Genomic DNA, 14,419 nt, shown 5'->3' on the forward strand with positions numbered 1-14,419 from the left:
ATAATTTGAACTGAAATCTTTAAATTAAGATTGGGCTTGAACTAGACTATCGCTTTTAGAGAGACATCTAAATTATTGGGCTTGATCGAAGAATTACTGGGTGAAATTCATGGCCTGTGTTGTTTAAATGGTGTTTTCCACCCTTAAAATCCACAAGCTATCAAAAGAGGCTGGTTAAGTTATACAAGTCCATTTGTAATTTCAGCTTTTATCTAGTAACTCAAAACTTTTGCATTCAAGTAGTTTGATTTACTTATTTGTGAGAAGTACACTGTATGCATCTTTGTAATGAAGATCGGGGTAGAGTGCAAGAAGCACAAAGTTAGTTATTTGCCAAAAATCTGGTTTCAGAGTAGCAGCCATGTTAGTCTGTATTCATAAAAAGAAAAGGAGGACTTGTGGCACCTCAGAGACTAACCAATTTATTTGAGCATAAGCTTTCGTGAGCTACAAGATCTGTTGGTTTTCTCTCAAAAGGCTCACCTGAAGGAGTAGCAAACAACATGCACCTAATGCAATCACACATTAAAATAACTTAAATACATGACAAAGTACTTTTGCCTCTTGGCTGTCAGTTGAGGTTGCTGAAGTATCTTTGATATTTAAACCAGTTACAAGTCTGCCCGCTGAACACGTATGAACTGTTTGTCTTGATTTTTCTTTATAAAGACAGAGCAAGACAGAAGTATTTGACAAGCCACCACTTTGCTGCTTCCATCAGCACGAAGCTTTATTGAGTATTGCACCTGGAACACATGCAGTCAGTGCATATGAAAGCAGTAGTCAGTCATTTCTTTTCTACTTCCTTTTCTGGCTGCTTCTGTTGCCATTTTAATTCAGCAAGATACTAATAAAGTTAAGCTCTGAGGAGACATGACATCCATAAATCTTAATGGATTTTGAAATGCAAGAGACGGGTGAAGTTAAAGCTGCCTCAGCTGCCCTGGTTCAAATCCCACTGAAATCAATGGGTAGGCTTCAGTGGGTTTTGGATCAAGCTTGTTAGAGAAGAGACCTTCAAATCAAAAGTATACATGCTTGCATGTATTCCTGAACATGCAAACATGTCATTTGGCTATGCATTTGCAGAACCAAATCTAAAATAAAGAAAGTCCACAATATTTGAAGATAGTCTTTAGACAGTTCTGGTGTGAAAGCGTCACTGTTGAAAAACCTAAACCAGGAATGATTTCACATTAGTGTATCAAGTTATCAGAGGGCTTTCTGTTTCAACCTACCACCACCTGGAGGTTGAAATATAAATGCACCAGTGCAACATGAAGGCTAATGGTATCAAATGCATCAGCAGGCTCAGGAAGCCTGTATTGAAGGGGACAACAGTAGCACTGCCCACATTACACCTCTTGTGCTTTTTAGTTTGTTGCAGCTAGATCTCTACAGCTCCAGCTTTGTCCTATTTCTTCAAGACATTTTATAAATTAGAACCATTGGTGTTGCCATCTACCCAGATCCATCTGTTCCTGTACCTGATCCTGCCTCTTGCAGGGACCAGTAGTGGGCTCTTCAGCTGCAGGCAATGCAGACCATAAAATGCTGTTTCTGGGCAGATGGGGGTGGGAGGAAAAATCCTTCTTGACCCTTTGACAAACAGTTTGCATCCCCAAGCACGAGACTAGGATATTCTTATTTTAGCATGCGTAACTACAAACATGAGTTATACATTCTTTAAGTCTACCACACATAAGGGCACACATATAAAGACTGTCCAAGTTATCTTCACAAGGGAACTGATCTTGGACCCCTGAAGTCAATGGGAGCGGGATGAGGATCAGAAGTAATAGATCAAATCTGACACCTTAATGCAAAGATAGGAAAAGCCACCTTTCCGATTTCCTGCTAGAATATTAGGTGGTTAGCTCTGTCCATTATTACAGTTGTCATATTTGAACATTGTTTGCATTCTCTTCTACTGAGCTTAGATACCTTACAAATGGACTAAATAAAATAATCCTCATAGTAAAATTAAAATTGGTTATTACTAGCAAAATGCTTTTAATTCTAAATAATGTAGTGGCATAGCATGTGATATCTTTAAATATTTAAAAAAAAATACAAAGGTTATAAAAATGACTTGTGCTTCTTTGGTAAAAATGTTTTAAACTTTATAAATTTTTTAAAATAAGTTGTATGCTTCATAATCTGTTTCTTGCATCAGTCACCCCCAAAAGCTATCAATCTGACAGAAAAAAAAAAAAAGACAATTCCTTATATTGATATCACCGCCACAACTACAGAGCTTTGTAAATGCCAGAAGTCCACATAGCTGATTGCTGTTTTCCTGTGTTCTGTCCTAAGGTAGCCTGGAACACATATCACCCACTGCAGAATATCAAGAGCACACCACGCTGTCAAAACATCAGTTTTAGGGGTTTTCTTATTCGGCTTCTATAATTTTACCCGCAAATGTTGCTTTTACACTTTCATATAAGAAGTTTGCATCATAAAACTCCATTGTATTTTCTTTTAATTGCGCATTAATTTTGTTTACAGGGAACACAAGATGCCACGGTATGTTGTAAAAGGCTTTACTGACCTAAGCTTGCATGCATTACAAGTGGCTGAGCAATGAGTGAGTTATGCAAATAACTCCAGCAATGTCAATAAAACCTTGATACCACATCACAGCATTATGTACTCTGTAAATGTGAAACTACTGTAGAAATATTGAAAGGATTTTTAAAACTATTATTGGAATTATTTCATTAATCCCTTTGTTGGAAAAACCTATAGTTTTAGCCTGTGCTTGAGGCCAATTCTATTCAGCAAAGCACGTAAGCACATACTAGAATTAAGCATGCACTTAAGTGCTTTGCTGAATGGGGGCATTAGTTACCATGAGTCCAGTTATACAGGAGTCAGAGGGAAAGTGCATGCTTAGAACATGAGCCTATGTTCCACCTTTTATCTCCTTTCATTTCACTTGACACTACTCCTGGGGAATGCCACAAGAAGGCAGAGACATGTCCCTCCACAACGCGCCATGACTGACTTTGTGACATGGTTTTGCAGCAGCAGTTCATACTCTCATGTCCACTGCTGCCAGCCCAATGCCAGTCTCAGATGACCAGCAGCATATCAGGGCCAACAGCTACGTCCTTGCAGAGTGGCAACAACTCTGAGATAGAGAGTCAGGCATGCTGACAGAAGCCCTCACATATATCTACCTGTTTTTAGCCGCAGATGCAGATACTGGACTAGGTTTAATGCACTCCTGACTGGAATGGCCAAGGGGCTGACATAGTTCAGAAATTTGGCTTAGCCCACTCTTCACAGTGTGACTGCGGGGCAGCAATGCAGATGATCAGACATATGGTGAAGGAGTGCACAATCAGAAGACTGGAAAGTGGACTGACTGCAACACCTTGTTGCCCTCAATGATGCAGCAGTTAAATGGATAAACAATCTAGATATCAACTTGTGACACATCCTAAAGAAGAGGGAAAGTGAAATTATAACTCCTACATTTAACAACTATCTTAAGAAATATCCTAAATAGCCTTTTGCCATATTTTAAAAAAAATCATGACTTTGAGGTCCGAATATCTTACTAGGGCTAGAAACAAAGGTTATATCCCCTTTGGAAAGCAGGTAGTCTCTTCCTCCCCTCCCCCATGACAACGTTTTAAACTCCAGTTTTGCAAGGTCATATTTGTATACCTGTCACTGGTCCAGGATTTAATACAGCCATCATGGGTCAGTTTAGTTTTAGGAAAAACTAACTTTTTTTCTTTGAGGAGGAGGAAACATTTAGCTGGCAGTTTATTTTTATTTTATTTTTTAAATAGACAATATTGGGGCTGAATGTAGCTGCTCAGATATTCAGAAGGTTGGAAGTGGGTCCCCCTAAAGAGAGATAAATTAAGAAAGTGCAGTGAGGTTTGTCAAAGCTGCAGGAGATAAATGCAATTTATCAGATGGCTCTGCAGTTTATCACAGACATCTCCACACAGGTGATGTGCATATTAGAGACTTCAGTACTGATTCTATAGTCGTGATTTGCACTTAAAGCTTAAGGACTATTTCTTAATTACATTAATTCTCCAAATTTGGCACACTAACCCTTTGAGTAAGAACAATTCTATTTGCTACATATCTTTTAAAGTTAAATATTAAGTTGATTTTTCTCTCTCCACTTCCCTGTAAGACGTACAACCTTAACTCCAAGCACAGACATGAACTACAGGAAAAACCACCAAATTTCCTAATTTCATCACTAAATAATACACCTATAAACAACTTCCAAATGTGATAAACAATTATTAAAACTACTGCTATTTAAAAAAACAGACACACACACACAAACATAGCCATCAACTACAAATCCACAGCAAAGACGCTACCCATCTACTAAAAAGCACAACACCAATTCATCATTCCAAACAGTTAGAAAACATGAATTTCTAATAATTTCAAATGTGGTCAGAGTTAAAAGGTCACACATTTTGTGCAAAAGAGAAGAGGAAAGTGTTACGAGGTCATATGGAGGTGGTGAATTGAAACTGTAGACTACATAGTTTAAATGAAAACCTGATTAAGTTTTCTGGCTTTTTTATGGTTGTATTTATGTTATGCGCACTCTAGCAACCTTAACAGGATTTTACTGAAGTTTTTTGTTGTGTTTGAGTATATCACACCCACACATACATGTACACACACACAATGCTATATCTTTTTTTGTTTTGTTTTTAAAGAAAAGATTTTTTTCCTTTTTAAACTTAGTGTTAACAACATAAGCGCTGGACATAAAATTGATTAAACCCCTACCAATATTAAGGGGAGCCCAAAATCTCTGGGTACATCAAGAGTATACAGTACTATAAAAACAATTCAGTATTGTTAGTAAAAGCAGGCAGCTGAACACCGATGTGGAGTTCAAATCCAGTGCTCCCTCAATTAAAAAATAATATAGGATGCTCTCTTCCTGAAAGATGCTTTAAGGACTCCATACCTCTGACTGGAGTAGGGGAGCAGCTCTCCGGAGAGCTAGTTCATCAACCACTCTGAAGTTCTACTGGGAAAAGGGGCACTGAGAACAGAACCTCAGGCACTGTTTCACTGCAGCAGGCAATACTACACACCTGATTGAGGGCGTAAGGCTGGTGGCAGGTCCAATGGAAGGAGCAGATTTTGACCTTGATTAGAAAGGAGTGGTTGTTGGAGGCTTGCTTCCAGCTTGAGAAGTGGGGAGGAAAGATACAATTTGTAACAGGTTATTTTGGAAATCAGATCTGAATGAGATTGTATTGAATGTGTGGGAAAGACTGATGCAACAGTAAGAAGCCTAGTGTTTGTATTAAGCAAAATTAAGGAAAAAACCCCACGTGTAAGCCTTTTGCTCCCCCTGGTGAGATATTTCTGAAGGAGAATCAATCAAGATGTACATTTCCAGGTATTACTGCACTTCTAATCCATATGGAACCTGCCTTTCTATTAAGATCCACATCACCCCATGCTAACAAACCTTGATAAGTATATACCTCGCTTGTAAAAACTGTGTGGGAGGGAGAGATACATGCAAATATTTCTTTCTTCTCCTTTTTCCTCTGGTGTGCAGGGCATCCACCAGCTTCCACCGTTCATTTTGGTCTTGTGCTGGTCTGTTCAGGCTTCTGAGTGTCACGCTGATGGATCTGGCTCCTCTCTATTGCTCCATGCAATGTTTCTCTAGGTCACTCTTTTTCTTTCCATAGTTGCACTTGCCATGGCAGTTATGGAAAGCCCAAGACCCTCCAGCCCGGGGCGCTAGCCAGGAGGAGCCAAGCCCTGCATGTGCCAAAGCCCGGCAAACCCTGACACAGGGAAGCCTCTCCACCCCTCAGCTAAGCTCTGGAGTGGTGTCGGGGGGGAGTGATTTCCAGGCTCCACAGCAGCCTCCCTACCCCGGGTCCTGCCCCCAGGGAGCGTGAGGCTGCTCCATCCCCTAGGCATCATCCCTGCTGAGCCACCTCTTTGGCCAGGTTTGCTCGAGTGTCTGGACTGAGTTGTGTGTGTGCAGGAGGAAGCAGAAAATGAAACATCCCTAGTAGGAGCCTTCCCAACCCTAAACAACCCCTCCAGTCAACCCCCATGCCAGCTCCAAACTCAGCCTTCCAGCAAGGAACTCCCACAAGCACCACCCCAATCCCCAGTGCACCCACTCACCACCCAAATGCTCCTGCAGTTTCTTGCTATGACTGAATCACACAATTCTCTGCAGCTACGAAGGACTGCAAGAGACTTGGGTGGATCACAGCACGAAAACACAGGTTTTGGGGTTCCCGATGGGACAAGGTTGACAATCTCCGTCTTAGGTGCAGGATTGTTCCATGCACTGTCCACCAGTTGTCAGGTGCATGTTCCTGTCAAACTTTAAGTGGCTCCAGGGATGGGGCTCTTACATCCTTCCCCAATCTCTAATCTCAACATGAGAAAGTTATTCCTGACGTTCACTCTAAATTTTCTTCTGTTCAAATTTCATCTCATTACTTCCACTTGTACACCTTGAAAAGTTCTTCTTCTGTGGTGTTTACACCCATGCTCATCAACTAACCAAAGACCATTTTCCTATCCCATCAGTCATCATCTAGGCAGCCTACATACTGTGTACATTTATTTCTTGTCATCTTTCCTCATAAGGCTCTATCAACAGTTTAAAATGTTTTGCAGAACATGGGGGCTGCTGTTTTAGGACCAGTAACTGATTGTTACCTATTTCAGTTTCTTTCCGAACAATACAGACGTTGTGTTTACTAAGTAACTAGTAGCAGCAGCTGTGAGACCAATATACTATCCACAGTTTCTTTCCTATGCGGGCCCAGGGATCTCTTCTCCTCCTCCTCCTCCTCCAACACCTTCCTCCTCTTCACAACTGCTTATCTGAGCCTTCTGCAGAAGTCTGGGCCCTGCCAGGCCAATAACCAGCGCTCCAATTGGAGCTGTGATCAGGATTGCCAAGAATGCCACTGTTAACACATCCATTCCATACTTTTCCAGCTGTTCATCCTGATGACCTCTGGCTGTATCTAAGGCAAGGGAACCTATCGCTGCCTACAGAGAAAGAAAAATGTTGTTAAAGAAAACAATGAAATGGAACAACTAACCATTTGCATTTAAAGAGGTAAATGAAGGGTCTAATCCTACACTTGCAGTTCTCTGTGAGTGCACATGCGCACATCCATTGCATTGTTAGCTTGCACACATTCTCACTGCCAGGGGGATGTCTGCTTTTTACTCAAAATAACTGCCATCTATTTACATTTCTAACACTTCCAACACCATAAGATTTAAGCACCATATACAAGGTTAAGGGTTACATCATAAGAATGGCCTTCATTCTTTGTTCTACTTTAAGCTGCCTTTTCAAGGGGGTTTGCCCTTGGTGATTGTCTTCCATGAAGAACATTGCTGAGCCGTCATGTTACTCCATTATGAGGGAAGGCCTAATTAAGCCTACATTTTCAAAAATGACTAGTGACTTTTGGGCGCTACCATTTTTGATGCCCAATTCAACCCTTTTAAGGGGCTTGATTTGTACTTTAACTTGGGCACCCAGAATCACTAGTAATTTTTAAGATTTTCGGTCATGAGTCTTGGAATAGGCCTTAAAAGGTGCAAAACTCAGGCTTGTCTCATCTCTGGGGATTGCAGGTCCCAGAGGCCAGGGCCTTCCAAAGAGACAGCTTTGCCCTCAGCCCCTGGAAACTTCACCTTGGGACTGTCAGCCATGGCATCTCCTGAGGATCACAGCTGCCAGCTTCAATGGTGGACTGTCACAGAGTAGGTTTTAAACAGGTACAGCCCTGTACAAAGCACCTGGAAAACACTTCAGCCCCAACTAATTAACCACATTATGCAAGATAGGCCTATTACACTTGAACTGAAATTGAGGCTCCGGACATTTATTTTGGGTCCAAACTGATATTGGACACACATGCTTTTTACAGTTATATGCTTTTCAGCCTAGGGCCTCTGCTGTAAAACAGTTTGTTTTACCACCCACAGTAAGCTTTATAGATGGTTAGACTTTCCTCATGACAACCAAACCTCTCTGGAAGGGATGGAAGGAGAGGTGCATTCCCTTGTTTGATAGTTTGCTTCCTGGCTGCTTAGAAAGCTACAGTGAAGTCCAAGTTCAGGGCCAGATGCATATTTAGCCTAGCTTTTCTGCTGCTCAAATGATGTCACTACGTACTTTCACTTTTAAAGGGCAGATGAAGGAAAGCACGGGTTGGAAAAGCAGCACTCAGAGGAATCTAGTCCTGACTGCTGAGGTATCATGTGTCTCTGCTCAACTAGGAAACAAGCTATAGGATGGCAGAATGAAAGACACAGAAAATGCCTAGAGGATGAAGGAGACAGAAAGGTTTGAAACAACCTATAGAACCACCATTCACCTTACTTTGCCATCTCTCTCCATCTCCTAGATTGTCAAAGGGGATTTCTACTCACTGTAATCAGTTTCTTTTTTTAAAATGTCCACCTATCTAGTCTGCCAATATGTTTTTTTTCTGGTCTGTTTATTCATTTCTGTTTGCAAGTGACCAGGTCACTGAGACCAGAATCAGTGGCATGAGAGGACAGGAGTGCAGGACCTGTGTGGCGGTACTGGAACACCTTCTCCAATTAACCAATATCCTTCTTGAGTTGTAGGCACCAGAACTGGGCACAGTATCCCAGCAGTGGTCACACAAGTGTCAAATATCAAGTTCAAATAATCCCTCTGCTCCTACACGAGATTCCCCAATGGATAATAGGGCTCCTCATGCATTTTACAAAGACATACAGCAGCGACCCTACGTCCACGCACTTGAAATTTCAAGTAGTAAAAAGCCCTTGCCGTTGTGTCTAAACTGTGAAATGTACGTTTATTTAATGTGTTATACTTATATAGGTGTCTGCCCTGGAGGATCACATAAGCACTTTCCAAACATAAAATGCAAATAATACATAACCTTCTATTTAGCCATTCCTTTGATAGGCCTGAAAGCACTTAATGAGGATAGCCTCTGACTGAACTTGATCTTGCAGAACATCACAAGATGCAAGACTTCAGCAGGACCTGAGGACCCTCGATTGATTTCAGTGGGAATTATGGCATCTTGCAGGAGGCATTTACCCTTCTTAGCTTTGGCCCAGTATCCATGTGATGCAGGTAAGTATTTTACAGATGGGGAAAGTGAGGCACAGAGAAGTTTAGTGATTTGCCCAAGGTCACAGAGTAAGACCTTGGCAAAGCTTGACTGCAAGTAGTCCCCAGTTTTAACCACTTGGTCATGCTGCCTCTCCAAAATGAAGCTGAAGAACACAAGTGGAATTTCTGAGCCAACTTGTGGCCTCTGTCCTATTGACAAGAAAGTGATGTTCTGCTCTAACAGTATGTAGAGAGACTGAAAACTCTGTTGCCAGCCTGGGAAGGGAGCCACAGGATACTGGAGAGGAAACTTAAGCTATGTCTACACTGCCCTGGAGCTTGAACCACAGGGGCGTGAACAGCAGCATGCACCCAAGTATTGTGTTGCAACTCCCCTGCCCATTTCAATACGGAAACCCAGAATTCATTATTTCAGAGTCCCACACAGATCAGTTAATGGTCCTAACCCTTCTCTCACTTACACCCGCACAAATCAGTAATAAGTCTACTGTGGTCAATGAATTTTGACTGGTTTAAAACGGGTGTGAGAGAAGAATCAGCCACAGTGTCTTCTATGATCCTGTCATTCCTCCTCTTGCATACTCTACCTGGACAGTCGCTTTGGGGATCCATGCCAATGAGACAAATATTTTCTCCTTGAAGTTAAAGCCAGCAAAAGACACCATCAGGAATGTGGCAATGATTCGTACTATTAAGGCAATACCCAGTGTGGCAACACAAAGCCCTACAGCAGAGAGAAAAAGAACTTCTTGAAATGGCGGGCATATTTGAGGAAGAATGAGCTTTGAAAATTGCTGATTAACAACATTTCTGTGTCAATTTTTTTAAAATTAGAAAAACAAGGTACAGACTATTAGAAATGATCCAATACCGTATGTTTAGAGGTATTTTATAAAGCTAGATTTTTAGTGAATCAGTAATAATGTGGTGTCTTAAAGTGTGGAGGATATACTTCAGACAACAAGGACCAATGCAGCAGATAATGCAAGACGTTATCTTGAAAGAGCCATTGTCACTTAAAACCACTTGCGATGCGAGTGTGCATTTGTGAAAATGATGTTTTCAGCATACAGGGCCCAATCTGGCACTCCTCTCTCAGGCAAAACTATCACAGAAGTCAAGTGTTTTGCTGGGGTAAGGAGCTTCAGATTTCCCCATAATGTAGTACTTTGCTTAGAATTAACTCTGCAGTATTGACTGGAAAACTCAGACTTTATTCAGAACTTGAGGAGATGTAGGCAGGACTTGAGCAACCCACCACTGGCAAACTCTATTTGCTATAGAAGTAAGATGCTCACAAGAGGATTTGCTGCAGTATGTCTAGGGCAGATAAAACAAAGGAAACAAACTTGTATAGCTATGCCATAACCTATAGGCCAATAGTCACTACAAGCTGTTTTGTAGTGATTCCTTTGGCAGGATAGCTAGCAAAAACTCTAGTCAAAACTATTTGTCTTCCGAGTAGTCTTACCGACAGTTTCAGGCCTGAGAGACAAAACGGATATTTCTGCTCCAATTAAACCAAAGAGAAAGGGTTGAAAGATGTCCCATGCGACTGCAACAATTTCTTCCACAGCCGCCTATAAGGAAAGGGGTGCAATCTGTAAAGTTACAAAAATTGGACCTTGTGGCCTCAACATTTGATTTCATCACAAAATAAAATGAGATTGACTGAGATATTGTTCTGTGTCCATTTTTGTCTGCATTGTATTGCAAAATTAATATTTTTAAAAAGGAAAAAAAAATGATGCAATGGGGTTGCCAAGATGCAGACATAGTCCATTATGATTTGAAGGCAAAATTATTTTGGTAAAGCAAAATTGCACTATGCCTGTACAAGTCATAATTCTAGCAATTACCTTCCTTTTACTAAACAGAGGGAGCGAAAGTGTGTTTGTACTGCTCAGCCCTTTGCCATGTGCTTTCTTATACAAAGAAGGGTTTTGCAGCTAGAGGAACAGGGAAAAGACTCTGTACTGGAAATTAATTTGATGTTTCACTCACGACAGTACATATTGTACTATTAGCAGGATATTGTGCATCTGCAGGAAGAAACACCAAGTCCCTGTTTCCTTATATCTTTACATTTCCAGAGACTTGTTTCTTCAACACAGCCAGAGAAGATCTTGTATCTCAGCGAGCTTTTCTCTCTGTGTATATGTCTCATATAACTGCATCTAAACTTACATGCACATATATAAATCACTTTCAAACTACATAGCCCCGAGATGCTGAAGATAAAAACTGCCAGATGGGATCACTATTAAGGCACATCAGCGTTTACGCCTAATGTCTTTGCCAGTGTGTCCATTTAAACATTCCACAGTGATAGCTGAAGGGTTTTACAGGTGTTCTCCATTATTATCCTATGCATACTGACTAGTGGCAAACGCAACCACATTTGTAAGGCACCAATCTGCAGAAATACTTTATTTAATAAAACTCTTTTTAAATGACTGAAATAAAGGGAAGCGCTCTTTAAGAAATATATCCACCATGCACTAATAAGTTGATTCTAGCTTCTCTCACATGAGCATGGGCATTGCCTTATAGCCAGGTGACCTTACTCCTGCCCTTAAGAGGTTCTGGTCAACACCCTCCAGACATCCAAGATCACAATCTGACCCTGTGTATTTAAAGTGACTTCAGCTGGCTATGAGGCATGGTATCTAAATATTCACCTTTTCACTGGACCATCCCATGCCTGCAATGAAGGCCAAGACCAGTGTGCAGAGTCCTCCTGATCCTGGGAAACCAAAGTACAGGCTGCCAAAAACAGCAAACATGGACAGGCCCAACACAAAGTATGCTCTCTTCCATACAAGAGATGCCTAGAACCAGGGAAAGGAATAAACAAAAGTACATTTTTATTTAAAAAGATTGGAAAAAAGCTTACTTAGATTCATTAAAACAGCAATAAGAAACCGCACCAAGATGGAGGAACCAGAGCTTCCAGGAATGATGAAAGCTATGTTTTGTTTGTTTATTTTCTTTTTTACTTCTATTCCTATGGAACTTTAATTTCAGATGTTCAATATTTCCTTTGTTCTATTCATCAGAAATCTGTGTGTGCAAAGGGTTTTTGTACCATAGGATTCTAAACATGAAGTTCTATACAAACAATCTTACTTAATGGCAACCACTGAGTTAGCAGCATTTAATCATCTGGTTGTTTCCGTAATGTGTTCTTCATGTCAATAATCAAGAGACAAAGGATGAAATCCTGGCTCCAGGTGAGTCAATGGGCGTTTTGCCATTGACTTCAATGGGGCAAGGATGTTACCCAATATCTTTTGGGCTATTTTATAATCTCATATTCCTCTAGTCCAAAGGCATTATGCAAACTGTAAACAAATTTCTGTCTACTTAATCTTAGAGCCAACTACAGAGGTCTTATGTATTTTAAAATAATGTAATCTTAATTTTTATTGAAGGAAACAAATACACAATACTCTTGAATGTTAAAATATTATTAAGAGTATAAGAAACCAGTTAAACCCAGGAAACTCAGCACTATCATTGTCACTTTGCTCTTAGTTCAGCATATTGTGCCCATTGCAAGCAACTCACATAAAAAGGAATGTTCTCTTGTACATAAGTGAAGCACATCAATCTAATTGATGTTCACATTATTGGCTGAAATCGGGGCCAGATTCTATTCCTGCTGAGCGTGAAAACTCCCAGTGAGGTCTAAGGGTCTAAACTCCCAGAACACTGGAGGATTATGAAATCACACATCATTACCCTAACAGCAAACAAGTAATCCATTATAACAAATAATAAAAATTCACAGGATTCACAACCGTTGGTGCTAGACACATTCCATTCTCTATGAAGTCATATCCATACCCATTTAGAGTTAGGAAATGGATTGTATAGTTCTCCTGCTAACCAGTCTCTACTCTTAGCGAGATACCTTAGGTGGTATCTTTTTAGAAAAGTTTTTGGGTTTTTTTACCTGATCATTACTTGGAAAATATTGAATAAATACTCCTAGAAGCCCACCAGCTACTATGCCAACTGCAACCTCCAGGACCCCTCGGAGGACATTGTAAAGCGTGGAACCTGTTCGTGAACAGTAAGAGAAGAGGGCTTAGACACAAGTATTTATGCACAACCCCTCTGATACCATCCACTAGTCACCATCCCTTCTTCAAGAAAAAATACAGAAAGAAGCAACCAAAATGTTGGACAAGAAATAAGGGGATTAGCGTAGCCCCCAGATTCACGGTAATGTTGTAGTTTTAAACTATATGGTGAGAGCTTCTGCTCTTCTGCACAGAGGCGAGAAAAGGAACAAGAATTCAAGGGCTCACATGCTATGCATGGGGATGGAAGTATGCTGAACCGCATGCTCTCTCTGCAAGATTGCAGATATTCATCTGCATATGGTTGAGACTTTGGTCTTTTCTGTGGGGGTAGATCAACCCCAAGGTAGGGGCAGAGCTGAACATGGGAGGCCTCCCTCAGGCCCCTTGGAGGAAATCAGTGTGGGAATTAACAGTGCTCAACGACGACATTGATTTTCCCTTCTGCTTTCTAAGAAAGAGATTCACGTGCAATCTGAATGGAGAGAATCATTGGCAGCATGGCTTCTGAGTGAGCAGTGCTGTCAGGGGAAGGCACAGAAGAGGATCAGCACTGACACGCCAGGTCTTCTCACAGGTGCCCCACAATCTGACATGATGTCCCCATGAACCCTTGGATACCATGTTATTTCTATATGACATATTCTGCCTCCTATGTGTGGCTGTAAACGCTTCCCCACGATGGATGGTATCTGGAGCTCTGAGTTCATACTGGGAAGATTTAGAGACGTTTTCACCTTGTAGGGTTTTTTTGGGCAGGGAAGAATTTCACCTACACAGTATGGAAGTCACATGCATGTCCTAAGAAAGTTAAGTTACTTTTTGAAACACAAAATTACTAAAATATTTGATTTGCAAACACTTTCACCAGATCAGCCGTTTGTTGATTTCTAGCTACAAATATTGATGATATAGTATTTCTTAGGCCATGTCTACACTACAAAATTAAGTCAACCTAACTTACATCGGCATACAGCCGCCACAGTAATTACATCACTTGTGCGTCTCTACACTTTGCTCCTTGTGTCGGTGGTGCACGTCCTCACCTGGTATCAATTGTACTTTCAGGGGCATTGTGGGACAGCTCCTGAAAGCCAGTAACAGTCAACGTAAATAACACAGCGTCTACATGGCCACTATATAGATTTATCTACCTCGACTTTGACGCTATGCCACTCAT

At 41.0% G+C, this 14,419-nt stretch overlaps 1 protein-coding gene across 2 annotated transcripts in view; it reads right to left on the bottom strand.

Annotated features, from left to right (window-relative positions):
• Positions 1-406: 406 nt before the first annotated feature.
• The window catches only part of LOC311519116 (sodium/hydrogen exchanger 9B2-like), a 29,248-nt gene continuing 15,235 nt past the window's right edge, over positions 407-14,419 (bottom strand). For both annotated transcript variants that reach the window (XM_084625345.1, XM_084625344.1), the window contains exons 8-12: positions 13,110-13,216; positions 11,833-11,982; positions 10,623-10,731; positions 9,739-9,875; positions 407-7,047 (exon numbers count right to left, since the gene is read on the bottom strand). In XM_084625345.1, coding sequence (XP_084481471.1) covers positions 6,805-7,047; positions 9,739-9,875; positions 10,623-10,731; positions 11,833-11,982; positions 13,110-13,216 — 746 coding nt within the window. In that variant the 3' untranslated portion in view covers positions 407-6,804. The remainder of the gene's footprint in view (positions 7,048-9,738; positions 9,876-10,622; positions 10,732-11,832; positions 11,983-13,109; positions 13,217-14,419) is intronic.

This window comes from Lepidochelys olivacea (assembly GCF_965140295.1).
Source record: "Lepidochelys olivacea isolate rLepOli2 genome assembly, chromosome: 4".
NCBI lineage: Eukaryota > Metazoa > Chordata > Testudines > Cheloniidae > Lepidochelys > Lepidochelys olivacea.